The following is a 23,040-nucleotide window of genomic DNA, read 5'->3' as shown; positions in this document are numbered from 1 at the left end:
GCCTGTGCGCATTCTGGAGCGCAAGGAAAGAGTTTTGCGGAACAAGTCGATTCCCCTTGTCAGAGTACTTTGGCATCACCATGGCGTCGATGAGGCTACTTGGGAGCGAGAATCCGATATTCAGAAAAAATTTCCAGAGTTATTTGGAGGTACGGCTTTAGTTATTTAGTGATACCGTTTATGATTGCAATCATTGCTAGGTAGTACCATATCAAGATTTGTTGTGTAACACTTGATGTAATTACCCTTATCAAAGAATTGAGAGAAGAATTTCGGGGACGAAATTCTTTTAAGGGGGGTAGAATGTAACGACTACCCTCGTTCATCTATAAAGTTATTTTTTTTAAACTGTAAATTCTAGACAATTGAATCAAAATTGAGGGTTGAGATTATCGATCTGCCTTGGATCGATTCTCGAGAGTGATTAATTCGTCCTTCCTTGATTATCTTGGATCAAACGATTTGAGAATCAAGGGCCCTAATTTAATTCAGTAAATACATGAAATGGCTAGTAATTATAGGATTTTCCTTGAAAATTATTTTACATGGAAAAACAACTTAAAAGTGGAGATTAAATAGCAAGTGGAGAGTCCCACGTTTTCCCTCTTGTGGGAAAACGTGCACACTTTTCCTTAAGGAGTGTGAGCCCACTTGAAGATCATTTTTAAAATCCAATGTTTTAGTATGTCTTGATGTTAATTTGAACTAACATTCAAAAGCCATTCAATATGCATAATTAGAGTAAGTGATTAGGGTCATATGTTGGATAAGTTAAGAAGGTTAGTAAGGTTGAAAAGGAAAGACAGTTGGAAATTTTGGGGAGGGAAATTACGATCTCTAAAATTGAGAGAAGCGTGGGCAAAACTCAAGATTTTTATGTGGAACGCATATTTTTGTGGGACCACCTATCCTTGCTTGGAACTTAAAAATCCCACCAAATTAGCTACATTGCCTTGTTGTTAAGATCAAAAATAAAAAAAGGGGGAAAGAAATACGATGCGAGAGGAAGAAAGAGAGAGGCTCGGGTACAACATCCTTGTTCTTGGCCGGGAACCCATCTTGCTACTTCGTTTTCACCATTCACCACAGCCGAGAGGTATGTTTATTTTGAATTTACTTGAAATTCCTTGATCAATAACTACCCTCAATTCCATGGCAACTTCTTCATCAAACCTTTTTTAAGCCATGGAATTGCATCCCCAACCTTATATACAATGGAACCCTCTTTGTTTATTTCTTTAAAACCCATTCCATGTTGACTCAGAGCCACACCCTAAAAAGCCCTTGCTTATATGCAAATTTTTCATTCTAGATCCAATGGTCTGCTCACGACCATCTTATTCCAAGATTTCTTCCATGCCCAATCTTACTTTCCAACACCTGCAAAACCCACACCTATGTTAAAATAAATATAGGGATTCTGTAAACAAAGGAAGCAAGATACAAAAGAAAAAAATAAATAAAGTAATCTATATATACATATGCACCTCGTTTTACCCTTGAGACACCCTTCTAGTTAATTTGTGGTGTTTTATTTTACATTAAATGGGGGAGATGGCTAGGGCAAAAAGTTATTAGATTTCAGCCCAAAAATATTTTAACAACTGCACAAACAAAGCCAATTCGTCTTTTCTAAAGACATGCGACAAAGGTTGTTGTAGCATTATTATATTTTTATATTGGCACAAATTAGGTTTGTCATTTAATTTTTATGAAATATACTGTTGGTTTCAGCACTATTTCGTTTTAATAATGGCATAATCTCAGTTCGTCTTTTCCCAAAATTTTAATAGAAGTTGCTGATTTTCAGCATTATTTTATACTAATAATTTTAGCTGATTAATATAGCCTTGTCTCAAAATTTTAAGCAAAGGTGCTGATTTTCATCTCTATCATTTTGATAATGACACCCCTTCACATTCTTTCATTTGATAGACATAATACCCTAGCATTCATTTGATAAGCACGCACCCCTTTCAAAATGGCTAACCGCAAAATCTGCAATCAAAGACCCAGTACACTTTCCTTGGTTTCAGATCTCCGTCACGCCCAAACCCTCGTTGATAAAACCTGCAAAATAAAGAGCGTATGATAGTGTAAAATATTAGAAATAAGGAAGGAATTCCCAAAGTACTACATTAACACCCTTGATATATAAAACTTTCAGGGGGCCTTTCTGTGTGGCTAGTAGAGACCTAGCATTGTCCCCACACTCAGAAATCAAGGCAGGTGACAGCTAGACCTTGTATTGTAATGGTTTCAATATAACTTGTTTCATGCAAAGTAATCTTACGTATACTATTTTCTTTGTGATAACTGTATAGCTCATTATACTTGTTTACTTGAAATGAAATAAATAATAAACTGTTTCTAACCTTTATGTGAAAGGATGCATGAAAAGAAGGCAAAGGTAACGTACCTTAAAGTCCCTAATTGCATATCCTACATGGGGGAGAGTGAAGGGGAAATTAAGGATGTGGTGGTATCATCCTGGGACCTAAGGTCCAAAGGCCAACGCGAGAAGCGTGTACAGCCTTTCGTTGGCAAACCATTCAAAGGGATAGTATCCCCGAAACGGCTCGGCATTAAATGCGAGACCGAAATCCGAGTCCATAACGCCACTACATTTGGATAGGGGTAGTGGGTAGTCGTGCGGCAAGGACACCGGCAAAAAAAAAAAAAAGAGAAAGTCAAAAAAGTAAACTGGGAAAAAGCCGTATGTACCTGGGAAAAGTGTTGTCTCATTTTACATATTCGATGCACTCATAACATATCATTCATTATTGTCATTCATTCCTGTTTATACTGATATAGATGGTGTAGTTTTATTCTCCAGTTATTTATTATTGCTTCTAGATGATTTCTAAGGATCTGAATTATTATTGCATGCCCTTTTATATTGTTCCTTTTACTCCGCTCGGTCTCTGGAGGACCCTGCTCTAACGTTGTTTTCTCCACCACAGGAGTTGAGGCGTTAGATGGCGGAGCGTTTGCAAACGAAGAAACCATGGGATAAGGGATCGTGTGATCAGAGAGTTCGCTTCTTGGATTATTGCGCTATGACGTCTTGCGTCATTTTCTATTTTTATTTTGTCGGGATTCTCTTTAGTTTGAACTTTAGTGATTAAAACTTTACTTTTCATTTGGAGTATGAGTATTGAAAGGACCTCTTGTTATGGTAGACTTATTTAATTTGGAATAAGATTTTTGTCGTGGTTGTTGATTATCTTAAAAAAAAAAAATTCATGATTTTTGGGTTTTTCTTTTGCTCATAGCGACTTGACGGAATCGGGTCGTTACAACTGGGCTCGTTCCCTCTAATAAACATACTATCAAGTGTGTGTATCCACCCTTAGCTCACGACAATCTCCTCGCCTCTCCTTCGTTCAGTTCTCCTTTCTTGATGCCTCGATCTGACTTGAGTGTCGAAGGCTGACCCCGGAGTTCCGACTCCAGGTGGTCCTTAACTTTTTGTCTGTGGACACAGGGTACACGTCGAACCAGCCTGCTGTGCCGAACGTAACAGGAGGCAGTACTCTAGCATCCAGGCCGTTCGTACTCACGCATTGATTTGGATAGCATTATATTGGAATTTTCATTGAGAGGTGACCTCATACATAGACAAGGACAGTAAGCCTCCTGCCAGCACATCCTCATTCGAACCTAAACGACAAAAATGGTCAACAACCATCACCCTGACCACGACCTCCCCCCATTTTGGAATTTCAAGTGCCTTCGTTCGCACCATACAAGGGTCCCACCGATCTTGGGGAATACATGGACGCATTCGCACCCACCATGTTTCTGGAAGGCATTCCCAACATTGTCATGTGTTGATTTTTCCCTGCACTCTAGAAAGGGTTGCACGAGTCTAGTTCACTACATTCCAACCCAAATCTATCGGGTCCTATAAGGAACTCAGTGAGCATATGGCCAGAGACCTCCCTCCTCCTTAGCCCCTCTTAGATAACAGAAAGGCAAATCCCCTAAAACCTACCTCCATCGATACAGTGAAAGAGCCTTTGTAGCTAGTCTTCAAGGTTCTGACACCAAAATTGCGATGTTTGCCTTTCAGGGGGGGATTAAACTCCTCGCTCCCTCTTCCAGTCTCCACAGAGGAGGCCTCCACAAAACATGAATGAACTAGTCTCCTGGGTCAACACCTTCGTCGAACATCAGGAGCGTGCATACGCACCCAAAACTGTGGAGGAGCACCCCTCCATCAACACCGAGTAATTAGCGTCGGCGCAACTCAAAGGTGAGTCTAGCAAACCACGCGATGAGAATTACAAGCCTTAACCTACACCGGAAACACTTGCACGAGGCATGGGGAGCATACCCTACTCAACACCCCGCTAGGGTTTATCTTTTAATGCATATCCTAGGAGAATGGGGCCTCCTCCAATGGCCTAAAAGGTTGCAATCTAGTGGCAGAAGAGTTGATAAAAGCAGGTTCTATCAGTTCCCCCGGGCTATAAACATGATACCGAGAACTGTCACCTATTGAGGGATCAAGTCAAAGAACTCCGTTGAGAAAATCAGCCGGGCAAAACGATCTGATCGTGCACAAATTAAACAGAAAAGTAAAAGTAACAAAAGCAAGCTACAAGATGAACACCAAGATTTTACGTGGTTCGGCCAAGCCTACTCCACGGGCAAGAAACACAATCTTCCACTATGAGAAAAACAATATACAAGGATTACAATGGATTAAACCCAGAATGCACAAACCCGCAACCCTTTCCTTGCTTATCAAACCAAGACTGTAAAAGAGAAAACCCAAGAGAAAAACCTAAGAAGAAAAGCCCACTCTCTTCTTTTTTCTCTCTCCTCTCTTTCTCTTTTTCTTTCTCCTGTCTCTTTTTTCATTCTCTTTCTCTTCTCTTGTACGCAAAAGCAAAAGCAAATAGTCCCACTCAAAAGCAAATAGCCCCACATTGGTAAAGTGAATTGGATGGGGATGGGTTATAAGGGAATGGGAACCTTCCTCTAACAACTAGCTTTTAGGGGTGAGTTTTACCCGGTTAGATTCCCTACAAATGGCATCAAAGCTGGGACGTGGTAACTCCCGGGAAGATCTCGGTAACCCAGGTATGCCTCCGAGGACGGTGGAATTCCCTCTGAGTCGTGGTTCCCACGTAGCAGCCGGCGTGGAGGGGTGAGATGGTCCACGTTGCTTCTGCGTGGAGGGGGGATTGTTGGAGTTCCACGCAAAAGCAAATAGTCCCACATCGGTAAAGTGAATTGGATGGGGATGGGTTATAAGGGAATGTGCACCCTCCCTCTAACAGCTAACTTTTAGGAGTGAGTTCTACCCGTTTAAGTTCCCTACAAACTCCATCAACAGGGTCTTTTTCACAAACACATCACGGCTCCATCCCTGCATTAGCAGCCTGTTGTTACATCCTCTCCGTGTCAAGGGGTTTCAACACTCGCTTCAAGTGTCGCCGCCTTGCCGGATTAGTTTATCTATTTAGTGGTTACATCCTCTCCATGTAGACAGGGGCTCAACACACGCTTCATGCGTCACCACCTCACTGGATGAGTTGATCTCTTTGTCAATTACATCCTCTTCGCATTGACGGGGCTTAACATGCACTTCACGCATTGCCAACTCTTCGGATAGTTGATCTCTTCAGCAGTTACATCTTCTCCACGTCAAGGGGAGCTTGACATACACTTCACGTGTTGCCACCACACCAAATGAGTTGATCTCTTTGGCAGTTACATCCTCTCCACATCATGGGGGGCTTAACACGCGATTCACATGTCCCCACCTCACTGGATGAGTCTATCTCTTTGACAATTACATCCTCTCCATGTCGAGGGGGCACAACACTCGCTTCATGTGTCGTCTCCTCACCGGATGAGTTGATCTCTTTGGCAGTTACATCATCTCCACGTCGAGAGGGCTCAACACGTGCTTCACGTGTTGTGACCTCGCCAGATTATTCAACTCCTTCTGTTTATTATATCCTTGTAGTGATGAAGGGGCTCCATGCATACTCAGCACATTGTCACTCTGCCAGTGGAACCAGCTCCAGCTTTAGAGACCCAGATGTGTGAAATTCACGGGGTAGTCGAACACCTCAGCCTGGCGGCCCAAGAAGAGTATAACTCGCAGGCTAGACGAGTGCTTCGCAGACTTCTCCATCTCGTGGATTTCTCCGGCTTCGCAGCCCCAGACAAGCGCAACTCATAGGCTCTTCGAATACCTCAACCTCGTGGCCCCAGACTAGTATAACTCATGGGCTAGACAAGTGCACCATGAACTTCACTATCTCATGGATTTCTCTGACTTCGTAGCCCTGGACGAGTGCAATTCACAGGCTTGTCGAACGCTTCAGCCTCTTGGCCCCAGATGAGTACAACTCGGGCTAGACGAGTGCTCGTCAAATGCCTCAGCCTCGCTACCCCAAATGAGTACAGGTCGCAGGCTCGGCGAGTGCTTCATGGACTTCTCGAACTCATAGACTTCTCCGGTTTTGCAGCCCAAGACAAGTGTAACTCATAGGCTCGTTGAATGTCTCATCCTCGAAGCCATGACGAGTAAAACTCACTTGCTAGACGAGTGCTTTATGGATTTCAACAGCAGATTCACTAGCAGAGTAGCCTAACGGCCTAGTTAAGTACAACTCACTGACTAACATAATACTCTAAGGACCTGACCAACTAGAGTTCTCCATGACCCCATTAACTACTTTACAAGACTCTTTGTGGGCCTCTTTACAATCCAGTGGGATTCTCCCCCTGCTTAGCCTTGGAAGAGCAACGTATCGGGAAACCTCACCCATCTCTAATAGCCTAAGCCCGGATAGAGCAAGTGCCTTACACGAACAACTCACCTTCAGCAATTGATCATGCTCCAAGGCCACCTCGACTCCACCCATTTCTATCACCCTCACCAACCACTCCACACTCCTCCCCGAAGACAACAACAATATTGCAAAGACACAAGACACATAAAATTTTCATTGATTACTTTGAAGCTTTACAAGCTCTACTCCATTACACACATAGAATATTAAACACTGCATTCACGATCGATCTCCGAGCCCGGCTTTATATTGGAACAAAGAAACGGGCAATGAGACCTGTGCTGAAGACCTCTTGAGTCGTCGTACTTGGACCATGCTGCTAGCACATCCAATCTGCCCGCCCTGCCCTGTCCTCACTCCTATGAAACCACCTGTGGACCCTAATCCGAGAATGGTGAGGATGGATCCCCTCTCATCCTTTAGATCTCCACATGTGAAAGAGAGTTCTACCAAGGAACTCTCGAAATGGTGCCCTCACAGCATCAGTGGTGATATATGAGATACCTCTTAATTTGGAAACAGAGCCTGGAATCAAGACGTACCTAAAAATAGTAAAGAGTCGTCATCCATGGATTAAGGCCACGGAACCCATAAAAACACAATCTGTGCAATGGATAAATCCAGAGATAATTGGGTCCGTGCATGGTTACGAGTAAGGGGTGTTAGGCACCCCACTCACCTGAGCGCACTCGGTCTCTTATGCCATTTTTATTAGTTTCAAAGAATTTTGGGCTAAAATATGTGTAACGGGAACGGGCATCCCCGAGAAGACGTCTACCTAAACATGCATGACCCGGAGATGGGTAAAAGAAAAGAAAACATCCAAGTCCTGTGGAGGGTTAATATCAGTATCACCTCACATTGGAAAAAATACTAGAATCCACCATCCCTCAAGGAGGCCAAGAAGAGTAGAGCCAATCTAATATCAGATGACCCTGATACCTATCTCCACTAATCCTAACACATCACATCTAGTCCTAACTCATCACATCTAAACAATAACATGCATCGCTACAGCTACGTAGGTAATGGCAATGATAATAAGGAGATATGATAAACTAGAATAAATAGGAAAGCAGTAAAAGAGCTACAGTTAAACATGTGAATAAGCAATAAGGAAAGCAGTAAAGAAGTATACTACATCTAAACATGTGAAGAAACAATAAGGAAAGCAATGAAGGAGTAAGTATGCTACAACTAAACATGTGAATAAACAATAAGGAAAGCAATTTAACACTACAGCAAAGTGTGTGTAGACATACGAAGTTGTGTAAGAAATAAAGATAATCAAAGGAAAGAAGTAAACACACTAGCATGTCTCTATACAGAAGATAGTAACAAGCAATAAACTATACAACCCAAAACTATGCAAGAGATGTATCTAAGGGGAATAAACATTCAAAATAAGAGAAAAAAAACACACTAACATGCTCCTATACAAGGAGTCATAACAACCAATAAACCACAAACCTCCTAAAACTCTAAGAACCTAAAAAAATGTGCACCACAACGATCTGGGCCTGGTGTGGACCCCAATCTCGAGATCGGTGAGGGATGAGCCCCTAGCGGCCTCTAAGATCTCCACATGTGAAAGAGAGCTCTACCAAGGAACTCTCGAAAGAGTGCCTCTCACAGTATGAGTGGCGATGTATGTGAGATACCTCTTGATCCGGAGATGAAATTTTTTAAACCAAGACGTACGTAAAATAACTTAGAGTCGTCATCCATGGATAGGCCATGGAACCAAAATAAATGCTCTGTGCAATGGATAAATTCAGAGATATAATTTGGGTTCGTGCCTGGTGACGAATGAGGAAGGTCCGAAGAGCACCCTATTCACCTGAGTGCAAGCACTCGGTCTCTTATGCAATTTTTATTAACTTTAAAGAATTTTGAGTCAAAATCATGTGAAATGGGAATAGATATCCCCGAGAAGATGTCTACCTAAGCATGCATGCCTCGGGGATAAGCAAAAGAAAAATAAACATCCAAGTCCTAAGAAAAGTTGATATCAGTGTCATCTGTCATTGGAATGAACACTAGAATTCAACGTCTCTTAGAGAGGCGTAACAGACTAATGTTTATCCAATATGAGATAACCCTGCTACCTATCTCCATACATCATGTCTAACATCCATGCCTAAAGAGAGTTGGTACCAGTATCATCTGTCATTAGAATGAATACTAGAATCTGCCGTCTCATAAAAAGGCGTAGAAGACTAGTATTAATCTGATAACAGATAACCCTGTTACCAGTTTCTATACATCCATCTAACCCTAACTCATCACATCTAAGAAAGTGGTAAACAAACACATGCATGGTTATAGCTAAAGGAACAAACCTGAATAGTAAGCAAATGTTAGTAGATGATAGTAAAAATAATAATCAGCAATAGTAAAGAGCTATAGCTAGACATGTGATCAGGAGATAATAAACTAAAATCAGTAAAGAGCTATAGCTAAGCATGTGAATGAACAGTAACTAGATAAGATGAGCATACAAACGCTACAACTGAACATGTAAGAGCTACAACTAAGCATGTGAATAATCAAATAAGGAAATAATATCAGTCTAAAAGAAAACACACAGTCATGGTCCTATGTAAGAAACCATGATAACCATAAACTCAAACCCTAAAACACTAACAACAAATCCTAAAACTCCAATTATTTTTCGGGCCCAAACCTTTGGATGGTCTGATATTCATCCAAAGCCGCCTACGTATCCCCGTCTCTCACAGGAATCAAGGCCTCGCAGTTCTTGCACCTATTCTAAATTGCAATGCCTAACACATCTAGGAATGTTATCCTAGACTCGATTAGTTTTTAAAGTTTCTTGAATGATATTTAGGTTAAAATGAATTATAGATTTTAAGACTCCCTATATGCCCTAACTAAATGCAAGTTAGCTTTAAACTAATGCAGGTGGTCCTACATCCTATGTGCAACTAGGCTGTGTATCTTAAGGAAAACAATGGGACACTAACGTATCCTATTCTAGTCATCAGTCGGCGAAGAGTATCACCAACTGACCGGACAGAGGCGTAAACAGACTCCTAGCTAGGATAGACTCCTAACTCTAAAACACTCATAACATCTAGGACAGACTCCTAACTCTATAGGAAGATCTTTTCGAAAACAGTTTGCGAAGTTTTGCTTTAAGGCTTTCTGTGTTTTTGAATGATTTGAACATGTTTATTTTGAAAGGTTTGACTGGACTTGGGATAAGGATCTCAAGCTGCCTACGTACTCCGTGGGAGGGGATCAAGCCAACGTAGTTCGGAACAGACTCTCCTAACTACTCTCCTAATGACTCTTAACTTTCTGATGTTTTGAAAGTTTTCTAGTTTTTTTTCATTTTTTGAAATGTTTTCACCCTTTCAACTAAAGGGAACCTATATGACTACAACCCGTGATACACAGCATGGAGGAGTGTCAACACTAAGGATATAATCTCTTGAGCTAAAGGGTATACTCATATTTATAGGACAGACTCCTAAAAAGGAAAGGAGAGAATTCTATACTTCGCAAGGGTTGGACAGAATCCCATAACTTGATGAAAGGTTGGACAAAATCCTAGCTCCCTATGACGATTGGACATACTCCTATGACTTTATGGCAGTAGGACAGACTCCTAACCTAAAGGGATGGCTCCTAAACTAGAAGGTGGACTCCTTATCTAAAGACTGACTCTCTAACTAAGGATCAGCTCCTATGCTAATGGACTAACTCCTAAACTGGTGACTCTAAGAGGGGTGCTAATGAGACATGGCATGTCTCCTAAAACAAGAGGATAACTGGGGCCAATGAGACAAAGACTGTCTCCTATGGGAGAGACAACTAACTCTAGCTAGACACTGAATGTCTTCTATGGAGGGCTCCAAGTAACCTTATCATTGCCCTTGCAATGATAAATAGGGTAGGGCAACTAAAAAGACTAATTTAGTCTTTAACTTAGTAGGGATTCTATAAATGAGGCTAAAGTAAACTCCCTAAGGATAGGCTCTATACAACAAGTTCGTCTCCAAAGGAGAGTCGCCTTAATGAGACATAGTGTGTCTCCTAGTGGGGCTCTAGATGACTCTTTCATTGCCCTTACAATAAGAAGGCTTCTAATGTCTAAGGGTGTCTAAAAGATTGGGTTGGTCTACTAAATGAAGAGGGAAGTGCTATTTGAACCAAGCAAGTCCCCTATGGATGGGCTTGGGATGACTCCTTTATTGATAAAACTATATAAAATTTTGAAAACTTACGTAAGATCTCTATAAATAACAACGTTGAGAGCATGACAGGCTACACTACAATGCCTTCATGAGAATTTTAACTATATATTGAAGAAGAATTATCACATTATGATCAACCCTATGAACCCACATCACAAATGCTAAGACCTACCACAATGCTACCTTTAATATCCTTCCAAATGAACTCAACACATTTATATCCTTAACTTGGCTATACAGTGCTTGTAAAACTTGTAACCTTAAACATGTTATTTAATCTCACAAGTCAATTTCAGTTGCCAAAGCTAAAACAATTCCTCAAAATAATCCAAACAACACTTATCTCATCAATAAAGTAAACCCTCATTCGATAGACCAAGTCCAAGGGTGTTAATATCAGAACAAAGGTATCATCAAATATTAACAAATTTCAACACATGTCATGTTCTCATATTATTGACCAGTAAGAGACAAATAACTTTTACACTCTTTATTTAAGACAAGTTATTCCAACTAAAAATGAAATCACCATAACTATATCATACTGAAATCAGTACCATGTTATACAAATAACAACAAGACACTCAAAACCAACGTTTCCTATAACTTCCAAACAATATTGACCAATATAGAAATTTCTTATGAACAATTTCTGTTAAAGTTAATTACATATGTTGCACAACAAGTGTACCTTGTGCTTCATGGATAATGGAAACTAGGTGTATATTATCACACCTGATTTAAGATATCTAAGCCATCCAACATCACTACATAAGCATTCATGAAACCCTCTAAAATGTGTCATATGGGTCAAAAGTGGTGACAGACCTTGCATTCATATGCATGTTTTACTTCCAAAAGCTTACGGTCATAATGCTACAACCACATTTTCTCATTATAGCCACTTATCTTATCTTTTATGGTTTCTAAAAAAAATCAAATTCTTTGCAATTCGAAAACAACTCCTACTTGCTCAGCAAACTAAACAAGAAATGAATGTTGCAACTTGACTTAATAGACCATCGTATACACTTAAGATAACAACTGTACAACAACAAAAAAATGTGAATATTAAAATTACTCTTATGCTGACATCTCGTTGAGTAATCTTCCTTGGCTAAAAAGAGATCAAGTATATTTACTCTCTTCAGGGTCTTTTCACAAGCTAACTAAGTGATACAAGAGGGACATTCAAGTTATAGATATTATCCAGGTAAGACAAACATTCTAGCATCCACACACAAAAAATGGGACTGATATCAATTGTAACTGTGTTCTGACATTTCTTATTGTGTAATAGACAAAGCTTTTTTAGGTTGCGAACATTGCTGTCCACTTTATGAATTAATGTCCAATTTCACTAGAATAAACCTACAATGGTTAATGCTAATATTAGGTCTAGAGAAAGCGGCCCAGGCCTACAACCCCAAGAAACAATAATCATGTACACTAGAAGAAATTAGGAGAAGAAAAATAAAGACATAAGTACATATTAAAAGAGACACAAATGCGATAGTCAAATCAAGGGTACTGGAATGTCTAGCTCTTAGATCATAGGAGGCGAAGGTAAAGATACAAAAGAAAGATATAAATATATCTAGTTCTTAGAAACATAAAGCAAGAGCTAAATGATGGGATGTAAAAGACTTGAGCATTAAACCATGAGCCTTGAAGGGCATATTCAAGTGAGTTGTCTGGAGCGCCAAGATCTAATATCCTTCACAACAAAGAATCAATATGAATCAACATTTCAGCCTATATTCAAGGGCATACAGGCAAGAAGCTCAAGGATAATATTCAGGTGTGCCTTGGCCTCTTTGAAGCAATCCAAATAACTATTCTAATCATTTGCCATGGATATGGGGTTTTATCAAAGCGGGTTTTATCAAAGCAACAAGCCCTGGCCAAGCTTCAAGGATTAGGTGAGGTTCCAAGCATCTTGCTAGGATTTGGGAGTACAAGAAGGTAGTCTAGATAGTAGTAACAACAATGAATAGTTAGCATTCATTAATAAGTGCAGCCATTTATCAACTTGTGTCCAAGGATCAGACATAATATTTGACCTCCTCATAAACATTAATTCAAACACACTATGAGCTTGCTTTGGTCTATAGGCCCCTTAACCAAATACAACCCACAAATCCAATGCCCAATCACCTACTATATAACAAGGTTCAGTGAGTGAAAATCTGCTATAGTAGAATTCCCTAGAGATCAAAACCTAATCAGATGACTAATTTGACAACCCAGACCTATCATAAAAATCTTGTACACTTTATACTAAAGGGTTGAATTAAAGTAAAGAATTAAGACTAATTCTATGCAACTGACAGAACTTTTCAGTTTAATGAGGAAGCTAAACAGCATAAGGATCAACATATCGAGGAGAATACAGACATAAACATCACCATATCCTATAAGGAAGATACAATTGTCTAAGTGAACATCAGCTCTCAATAATGAACACAGGGTATTCAAGGTTTGGATGCAGACAATCCTTAACAGATGCAAATGACAATGCATGACTAGAAGCGCATTACTTCCCATGAAAATAAACAATAGAAACCTGGAATTTAAATCATGACAATGAGCTAGGCGCTCAGCTTCTGACATATATGATGACAATGACTTGGCTATAGACTAAAAAAAACTGAACAAGCTGACAACTGATAATGATCTAACCATAAGCCCTGAATGACTAAACAAACTAATAATGAGGAAATGGAAATGAAGCCATCACGAAAACTCTGTTAAAACCAATGAAGTATAAATTAACCTTTGATAGAGACAATGAAGATTGAGTCAATTGAAAATCCTTTCCTAAACACGGGCATTGGAACACAGACACTAAACATAATCATAAGTATTCAAGCTTTTGACACGAAACTGAAATTCTAATGAAATTAGTTTACCAACACTGGAAAGCTTAAGAGATAAACAATATATAAGGTGGAAATAAAACCTAAATAGTAAATTTAAGGAATCTGTAATCTAAACAACCAAGACTAGAATAAAAATGACCATCCTCCATTAAAAGAAATCACAAAATCTAAGAAAATTCTGATAAAACCTCTTTCTTATATAGCACTTCATTATTTAGGTTGGTTAAAAATTTTAGCTATAAATAAATCAAACATAAACCATAGCATTACAACAACACATTTTCTCAATAAAAGCATATACTGACCATAGCATTATGAACAATAAATTTTCAAAGAAAATGAGATACATAGAATGAAGCAGACTAGAATGAACTAAAATTGAAATGTCAATCACATAAGCAATAGCAAAATAGAAGAAACGTGTGATGAATTACCTTACGCTGATACTTAAGTGTAAGTTGAGGTAATTTGAACTAATGCTCAGCCAAATAAGAGATTTCCCTCATCTCTTCACAGATCTGAGGTAATTGTATTCTCCTTTCTTTCTGAATTTAAAAATGGGTTTGAGATTGATAAAGTTGAGGATCATGACAATAAAGGAAAGGAGATGAGGTAATAGGCTGAAAAATGGTTCGCCGGAGCTCCGACAACCTCACCATAGGGAGTAGCCGGAGAAGAAGACCGGAGGAAGAATAAGATGCAAACCCTAGCTCTTCTTCTCTTTCCCTCTCTCCCTGATTTGACGAAAATGAGAGCCCCCCTTCAAAAACTCAATCGAACCTCTTTCTATAGGTGGAGATGATGGTAGAAGTGGTTAGGGTTTGAGATGCCCTCTCCCTCTCCCTCTCTCTCTCTCTCTCTCTCTCTCTCTCTCGTTCTCTCCCCCTGTTTTTTATGAAAAATGGGATCTCCCCAAAACCCATCGATTTGGGCTTAAAAAATGGGAAATGATATATTTAACCCCCCATCTCACTTGGACAGCCCTTGGTAGTGTATTTATGAGCATTCTTTTTCTCTGAAAGGGGGAGTGGCTAGGTAAATAGTAGTGCCATCAACTTTAACAAAAAATGAAACATTTTCCACCTACTCAACAGCAGCCTTGTTCCTCTCTTGAACAAGATCTGCCCCTTTGCTCTACCCCTTTCAACTTTTAATTGGTGGCCTTCTTAAAACTATACTACTCTTGCTTAAAAAAAGTGTTAGCCGAGTGATCTAACGGATTATATGATATGGAGTGAATTAATCAGAGGGTGCATGGCTAAGGCATATGGGATTTAATCCATAGGGCATGGGAGGGGTCTGATGGTACATGTGTAAATGGGTATGTGCAATTTAAGCCATGGGGTTAGAATTAATGGGTATGGATGGGTGTTGTGATATTACATGGGGATTATATAGATGTTATGAAGAGTGCTGATGAGGGTTAATTGGGCATGGGGAACATGGCTTAGGGAATATGGGTGCATATGAAGTTCATTGGGAATTGATTTTAGGGTATGGTTTAGCTAATAAAATGGGGTCTTTCACGCTTGAAGCTCCTTTTCGGAATTGGTTCGGGAACCTGGGACTTGATTCTGGGAGACTTTGAATTTGGTTTCGGGACTCGGATTTCGGGAACTTTATTTGATTTCGGGATTTTAGGGTCCGGTCAAAATGGGGTGTCTACACCTGGATGACCAATCATCCAAGTTGCCTACGTATCCAAGCCTCTTTTTGGAATCAAGATCATCGTAGTTCGGTGGCCTATTCTAAGCTACGATGCATATTTGTGCCTAGACTACTAAATTAGACTTGACTGGTTTATTAAAGCTTCTTGCAGGTGATATGTTACGATTAAAGTGAATTGTGGATTTTAGGACACCCTATATGCCCTAACTTGATGCAAGTTTTACCCTAAACTAATGCAGGTGGGCCCTACATCCTATGTGCAACTAGGCCATATCCTAGGGAAACAATAGGCTAACTGAGTGAATCCTATTCTAGTCACTAGTTGACTACGCGACGAACTGCATAGGCAAACTGACCAGACAGAGGCTCTTAACTCTAGGACTCTCCTAACTCTAAAACAGACTCCTAACTCTAGTTTCTCTATACTTCTAGGACAAACTTTTAACTCTAGAGGAAGATCTTTTGAAAATATTTGTAAAATTTTATTTAAAAGATTTTTGTTTTAAAAGGTTTGAATGATTTATTTCTGAAGATTTGCAAAGTTTTGTTTAAAAGGTTTGACTGGACTTGGGATGAAGATCTCAAGCTGCTTACGTACCCCGTAGAAGATGATCAAGCCAACGTAGTTCAGAAACAGACTTTCCTAACTACTCTCCTAATATATTATAACTTTTTTTATGTTTTTTGAAAATTTTAAATTTTTCAATATTTTTATTATTTCTGAGATGTTTCAATGTTTTTTGAGTTTTGAATTTATGATGTTTTTGAATTTTGATTGCTTTCACTCTTGTAGCCAAAGGGAACCTATAAAACCACACTCTTTGATCCACGGCCCATGTATTCGTGCATTTATCGCCCCTCCCCTTACGAAACGAATTGTTCCATATTCCTTCCCAAACATCGTCTCACTAGAAACCTAAATGGATTTATATTTTCTCCATTTGCCATGATCGATACTCATCTCTCTCCTGTAAAACTCCTCAAACCCTAGATTTCCACACAACTGCTTTTTCTGTAACTAAACAAAACCTTGGATCATGGAAGAAAAACTACTCTTCATTTACAAAACTTCGAAACCCCCTCGACTCCTTTCCCCATCTATGGACGCACACCAAGCCACGAGTGTGGTGGTATGATACGGCATCTTATGGTGTGTATGTGGTAGTTATAATGTTGTTATCATATGGTTATATGAATTAGAGTTGTGGGTTTTCATTTATATATATTGTATATACAGATACGTGGAATGTCAAAATGAAGGGCACCCTTGCAAAAAAAAAAACAAAACACCCTAGTAGGGGCGCCCCATTAGAACCATGTCACTCAACTGCATTTATTATTTTTTTATTTTTGTGTTTTTCAGTTGGAAGGGCTCTGTTACGGTCTTGAGTGGAGGCCTTACTATGTGTGGAACTAGGTGGGACCCAGTTTGACATGTGACAAGTTTGAAAGCCCTGGCCTAATCCCATTAGCTCTAGAGCTTTTGGCTTATTAGTTAGGTACCTAACATTAATTTGATATCAAAGCTGCCACAAAGTCCGTTCTTCGAGTCACAGAAGGGGTGACTTGTGGAGAGGATTACATGGAAAGGGTTACTGGGTGAAAAAGAAAAGCCAGAGTGAAAGCCGTAATAGAATGGGCCATCGAGGCTGACAGATGCGATAAGCGGGAATAATGCTACGGTCCTGAGTGGGGGCCTGCTACCCAGTAAAAGAGCGAGAGAGAAAGCCATCATATAGAATGGGCTGTCGAGGACGACGGATGTTGTAAACTTGATAGAATGTTACAGTCCTGAGTGCGGGCCTGCCTAGGTATGGGATTAGGTGGGACCCAGCATACCATGGGACAGATTTAAAGTGCCTAGCCTAATGCGTTCCATCTGTTCTAAAGCTTTTGGTGTATCAGTTTGGTACTTGGTTGCTTCAGTTTAGCATTCATCTATATTTAAAAGAAGGGATTTGCTAGCGCAAAAGGCATTTTGCGGATGGTCTGTTGCAAGCCACTTCGTGAATGACGACGACAAAAGTTGCTAAAAAGTCAGCCTGTGTGGCTGCTCTGACATGCAACAGACCATCCCCAAAATGTCTTTTGCGATTGACGCTAGCAAATCCCTTCTAAAATTTTTCTTCAACACTAACCATCTCTAATTAAAACCTGTTTGTTTGAAGTAAGTTTTGCTAAATATGTGAAAAATAAACTGCATTTAGTCATTTAACAAAACTTGAGTAGATTTTTACTTTAAAAAAATAAGCAGATTTTTAATAAATTTTCCAATATATTCGAAGGAATTAAGTTTTTCTCCCTCGAGAGAGACCAAATCCAAAAGGGGTAGTTTTGTATTTGGAATAAATTCAAAGAAACGTAGTTTTATTATATATTGACATAAATACCCCCTTTTGTTTTAAAGGGGTAGTTTTGTATTTATCCTAAATACGAAGAAACTTGAATCTATACATTGACCTAAATACCCCCTTTTCTTTTATCACCACCAGATCTTTACTCTTCTAATCTCTTCCCCTCATTTCGCTGCAAACCCTCTTCTACCCTTTACCCCTGCAAAATCTCTCTCTCTCTCTCTCTCCTAATCCTTACCCTTCTCTCTTTTAGGTTTTCCAAACCCCTGAAATTACCCGCCAATTCTCTCTCCCTTTCAAAAAAAGAAAAAAAAACCCTCCCTTTTCTTCTTCTTCTTCAAATCTCAGGCTTCAAACCCTAGCCGAGATCTTTCTCTCTTTATCCCTGAGAAATTTCTTAGCTTCAACTTTGAGTTCTACTCTTGAACGTTGTTTGTTGTGAAGATTTTAAACCCTCGAGATCTGTTCTTTCTGGGACGAGAATTTCGTGTTGGAATCTAAGGTTTTTTTTTTCAGGTATTGTTTCTGAAAATAATTTTAGCGTTATCTGTTTTCTCCTTTTTCCTTTTTTTTTTTTTTTTGTTGTGATCTTGCTTTTTAAGGAGATTGTAGTGTTGGTTTTTTTCAGTGCTTGTTATGGTTTACGGTAGTATTAGGGTTTTTTTTTTTTGGTGATTCTCATGGTTTAGGTTTTTTCTTCTTCATCTTCTTATCTTCCATTCATTGATGTTGGATTTTTTTGCTGTTTTTCTGATTTGTTTTTGGTTTTATGTGGCAGGGCAGTTCAACTTCATGTTTCAGTGGGAAATTCGGTGGGGTTTTGGGTTTATTGTTTCGTGGATTCGAGAAGAGGATTTTTCAGGTATTTATTTTATTGTTATTATTTTGTTTTTTATTTCTATTTTGGCCTTCCTTTTTTCCACGTTCATGTTCTTGGTGGGCAACTGTGTGGGCATCTAGTGTAGGATCTTTCTATACTGCATATTGGGCTGTTTTATTTGTTTGTAAGTCGGGTGTACTTTGATGCAGGTATAAGTGTGGCAATCTTCAGTTGAAATTGAGTGTTTCAGTAAATTTCATATTTGGAGGTTGTCGCGGATTGTTGTGATTGATATCTGTATTCTGTCATTTTGTTGTTCGTCATGGCTAATCACGATTTGGTACTTGGACAAAGCCATGGTTTAGCACTCGGGCATAGCCACGACTTGGGCCTAGGGCAGAACCACCATGATCTAGGTCTAGGGCCAGCCCATGATCATGAACTCGGTATAGGACGTGCCCACGAATACGAACTCGCTCTGAGGCAGACCCATGAGCACGGATTAGCTCTAGGACATACCCATGAGCACGGATTAGCTCTAGGACATGCCCATGAACAAGAGCATGGCCATGACCATGATCACGACAATGAATTAGCACTGGGTCAGAATCACCATCCTCATCCCGATCATGACCATGCCATATCTCTCGTTGCTCAGAACCACGAGTTAGATATGCCCGAAGGCCATGAATTGGCTGTTGCAGAGAACCATGAGCTAGGAGTTGACCATAACTTAGAGCTAGCTGTTGACCAGGTACATGAGCTGGCTGTCCAACCATCCCAGGATATGGTAATTTCCGAGCCCCAACTAGTACTCACTCCTGTCCTTCAGACCCGTGCACTTGTTCCTCTCCCGAACCATGATTTGACTGTCGGGCAAGAGTTTCCAGATGTCAAGAGTTGTCGGAGGGCATTAAGAGATGCAGCTATTGCTCTTCACTTTGAAATTCAGACAGTAAAGTCCGACAAGTCCCGTTTCACAGCAAAGTGTGCGAGCGAGGGGTGTCCATGGCGCATTCATGCTGCAAAGCTTCCGGGTGTTCCAACATTCACGATTAGGACCATTCATGAGTCACATACTTGTAGAGGAATCAACCATCTTGGCCATCAACAGGCTTCCGTTCAATGGGTTGCAAACTCTGTGGAAGAACGCCTCCGTGAGAACCCACATTGCAAACCAAAGGAGATATTAGAAGAGATCCATCGGGTTCATGGGATCACCTTATCATACAAGCAGGCCTGGCGAGGAAAGGAGCGGATAATGGCTACTGTTCGTGGGTCATTTGAAGAAGGTTATCGGCTTCTTCCACAATACTGTGACCAAATTAAACGGACTAATCCAGGAAGTATTGCATCAGTTTACGGAAATCCAACAGATAACTGCTTCCAGCGCCTTTTTGTCTCTTTTCATGCATCGATCTATGGTTTTCTCAATGCATGCCGACATCTTCTTGGGCTTGATAGAACCCTTTTGAAAAGCAAGTATCTTGGGACATTGCTTTTTGCAACTGGATTTGATGGAGATGGTGCTCTATTTCCTTTAGCATTTGGGGTTGTTGATGAGGAAAATGATGACAATTGGATGTGGTTTTTATCGGAACTGCATAACCTACTTGAGCTTAATACAGAGAACATGCTGATGCTCACAATACTGTCCGATAGGCAGAAAGGAATTGTCGATGGAGTGGATGCGAATTTTCCGACTGCATTTCACGGGTTCTGCATGCGTCACCTTAGCGATAGCTTTCGCAAAGAGTTCAATAATTCTATGCTTGTTAACCTCCTTTGGGAGGCTGCTCATGCGCTCACGGTTATCGAATTTGAGGCCAAGATACTCGAGATTGAAGAAATTTCACAAGATGCTGCATATTGGATTAGACGCATTCCACCACGTCTGTGGGCCACGGCCTATTTCGAGGGAACACGGTTGGGGCATCTAACTGCGAATATAATCGAATCATTAAATAACTGGATACTTGAAGCTTCTGGGCTTCCAATAATTCAAATGATGGAGTCTATCCGAAGGCAGCTAATGACTTTTTTCAATGAACGCCGTGAGACTAGTATGCAATGGACAACAATACTTGTGCCCTCTGCTGAGAGGCGTGTACAGGAAGCTCTTGAGCACGCACGGAGCTACCAAGTGCTCCGTGCAAATGAAGCAGAATTCGAAGTTATGTCTCACGAAGGAACATTTGTTGTTGATATTCGTAATCGGAACTGTATATGTCGTGGGTGGATGCTCTATGGCTTGCCTTGTGCCCATGCTGTTGCAGCCCTACTTTCTTGCCGGCAGAATGTCCACCGGTTCACTGAGAGTTGTTTTACTGTGGCAACTTATCGCAAGACCTACTCACAAACTATACATCCTGTTCCTGATAAAAGCCTTTGGAATGAGTTGTTGGAGGGAACACAAAATGGCGGTAACAGACCTGATATGATTATAAATCCACCCAAGTCTCTTAGACCACCTGGACGGCCAAGAAAGAAACGAGTTCGTGCGGAGGACCGTGGCCGAGTAAAGCGAGTTGTACATTGTAGCCGTTGCAATCAGACAGGACATTTTAGAACTACATGTGCAGCACCTATTTAAATATTCGCTCTTGAGAGTGCTCTCCTGCTAGCAAAATTGGGGTAACTTATAGTCCATGTGAAAAAAGTAGTTTTGTTTAGTGTAATCTGACCATTCCGTCTATTAGTTAGTTTCATGGAAAATCTATTTTTTTCTTTTATTACAATTCAATATTACGTTAAAGTCTATTTTGTGGTTTGTTGGATAGATTTTCATACAAATAATGTTAAAATCTCCATGGCTCGATTTTCTTTCTATGGCTCCTGACTGCCAAAAAGGCTGTCTGCATTGTTATTTGATTTTACTCTTTATATGTGTTCTTTGGCATGGTATTGTCGTATTTCACGGCGCAGGCATTTATGGATGTGTATGTGTTGCTGTGACCTTCTGCATCACATGTTTGTAAGTTATTGGATTGAAATGCTTCTACCCTGTTCATCACTTATAAATTGTGCTTGAATCTGATTGGATTGATTGCCTACTTGACCTGTATTTAGTTGTGTGCTCTCTGATCTTGTGCCTACTTCTGCCTCCACCTTTATCTGCAAGGGTATCTAATATCATTATGGGATGTGTTGACGTATGCGTCTACCTTTCCAATGACCAACACATAAGTAGTTCCTATTACCACAGTTACAAAATTCCCAAATAATTGAAAAAATCTTTAAAAAAAAAACCAATTATTTTGTGCCCCATTTAAACTTTGAAAATCCCTAATAATTATCTAATTCTCATTTTTTCAAATTAAATAGGAATGATTTGTCAATTTCTCATGTTTTGTTTTTAAATCTCACAAGAAATTTAAAATTATTGAAAATGACTTTCTAGTGAAAATTTAACTCATATCCTAATTAGTAAACACTTGCACTTCATTACCTTTACTTGGTTTTTGACGTGTCTTATGTAAAAAAATAAATGTATATGTAGTATTAGTAGATATGTGCCTTGTTAAGTATAAAAAATGCATGCTTCTTTTCCTTTTTTTTTTCAAACATTTTCCTTTTTTTATTCGAACAATTGCCTCGTCGAATTATTCCATAATCTGAATTTGTAAATATGCCGTTCAGCAACTTATGGTTTACAGATGATCTATATGTTTCCCCTCCCTCTCCAGATCTTAGTTGTTGTGTCATGTAGTCTTATATTTGAGATGCTTCTCGTTCTCTTATTTGATTCCATCTAGGCATTCTAACATCCGTTGGTTAGAACCTAGGACTTAGAAGTTAGAAGTACTTAGTTATATTTTAAGTTAGCCACCTGTCTTGATTGGTGGGGGCTGAGTTTACATGCTATCTGCTGTTTAGCTGCTTATAGTTTGGGTCCATTTATCTGACCAAGCAAGAAGCTTCTATTTTGTTTGTTGATGAATCCCAGTAGACAATAGAACCATTTCAGTTGTAAATCTAGTTTTCTTCTTTTGAATGGCCTGGTTCTAGAGGAATGCTCCATTTGGGCACAACCTCAATTAAAGTGAAACACCAACTTCAGCCATCTATCCTTGTTAGACATGGCTAGATTAACTAACACTAGCCTAAAGGGAGGAAGTTGGGTAACAAGGAACCTTGCACCTGTCATGCTCACCCTAATCCTAAAAATTGATACCTTTTTTTCTCTTCCTCTCTCCTCTCCTTCCCTTCTTTTGTCATCACCATCATGACTAGCTAGCCAAAAATTGAGTCTGTCCCTATTAGTATAGTACTAGT

General features: G+C 39.8%; 1 protein-coding gene and 1 long non-coding RNA gene across 3 annotated transcripts; one reads left to right on the top strand and one right to left on the bottom strand.

The window, feature by feature from the left end:
* Nucleotides 1-857: 857 nt before the first annotated feature.
* On the bottom strand, nt 858-14,833 carry LOC143883614 (uncharacterized). Its single transcript, XR_013252442.1, has 3 exons — nt 14,358-14,833; nt 1,972-2,070; nt 858-1,380 (listed from the first exon to the last, which is right to left on the bottom strand). It is a non-coding gene; the product is annotated as an uncharacterized LOC143883614 (long non-coding RNA).
* Nucleotides 14,834-18,091: 3,258 nt separating this feature from the next.
* On the top strand, nt 18,092-21,592 carry LOC143883613 (uncharacterized). 2 transcript variants are annotated; one of them, XM_077386959.1, is made up of 3 exons: nt 18,092-18,461; nt 18,729-18,807; nt 18,975-21,592. In XM_077386959.1, the coding sequence occupies exon 3, from the start codon at nt 19,088-19,090 to the stop codon at nt 21,356-21,358; it is 2,271 nt and encodes a 756-aa protein (XP_077243074.1). In that variant the 5' UTR covers nt 18,092-18,461; nt 18,729-18,807; nt 18,975-19,087; the 3' UTR covers nt 21,359-21,592. The 2 variants fall into 2 exon arrangements, with proteins under 2 accessions (XP_077243074.1, XP_077243073.1); XM_077386958.1 differs by having other exon boundaries at nt 18,724-18,807.
* Nucleotides 21,593-23,040: the final 1,448 nt, after the last annotated feature.

The sequence above is a fragment of the Tasmannia lanceolata genome, unplaced genomic scaffold (assembly GCF_043159265.1).
Source record: "Tasmannia lanceolata isolate RefF3 unplaced genomic scaffold, GAP_Taslan_0.1 ptg000008l, whole genome shotgun sequence".
In the NCBI taxonomy this organism is placed as follows: Eukaryota; Viridiplantae; Streptophyta; class Magnoliopsida; order Canellales; family Winteraceae; genus Tasmannia; species Tasmannia lanceolata.
This window is presented reverse-complemented; position numbering and strand designations above follow the sequence as displayed.

Coding starts and splice junctions, on each gene's coding strand:
- LOC143883613 (XM_077386959.1), top strand. CDS start 19,088: ATGGCTAATCACGATTTGGTACTTGGACAAAGCCATGGTTTAGCACTC.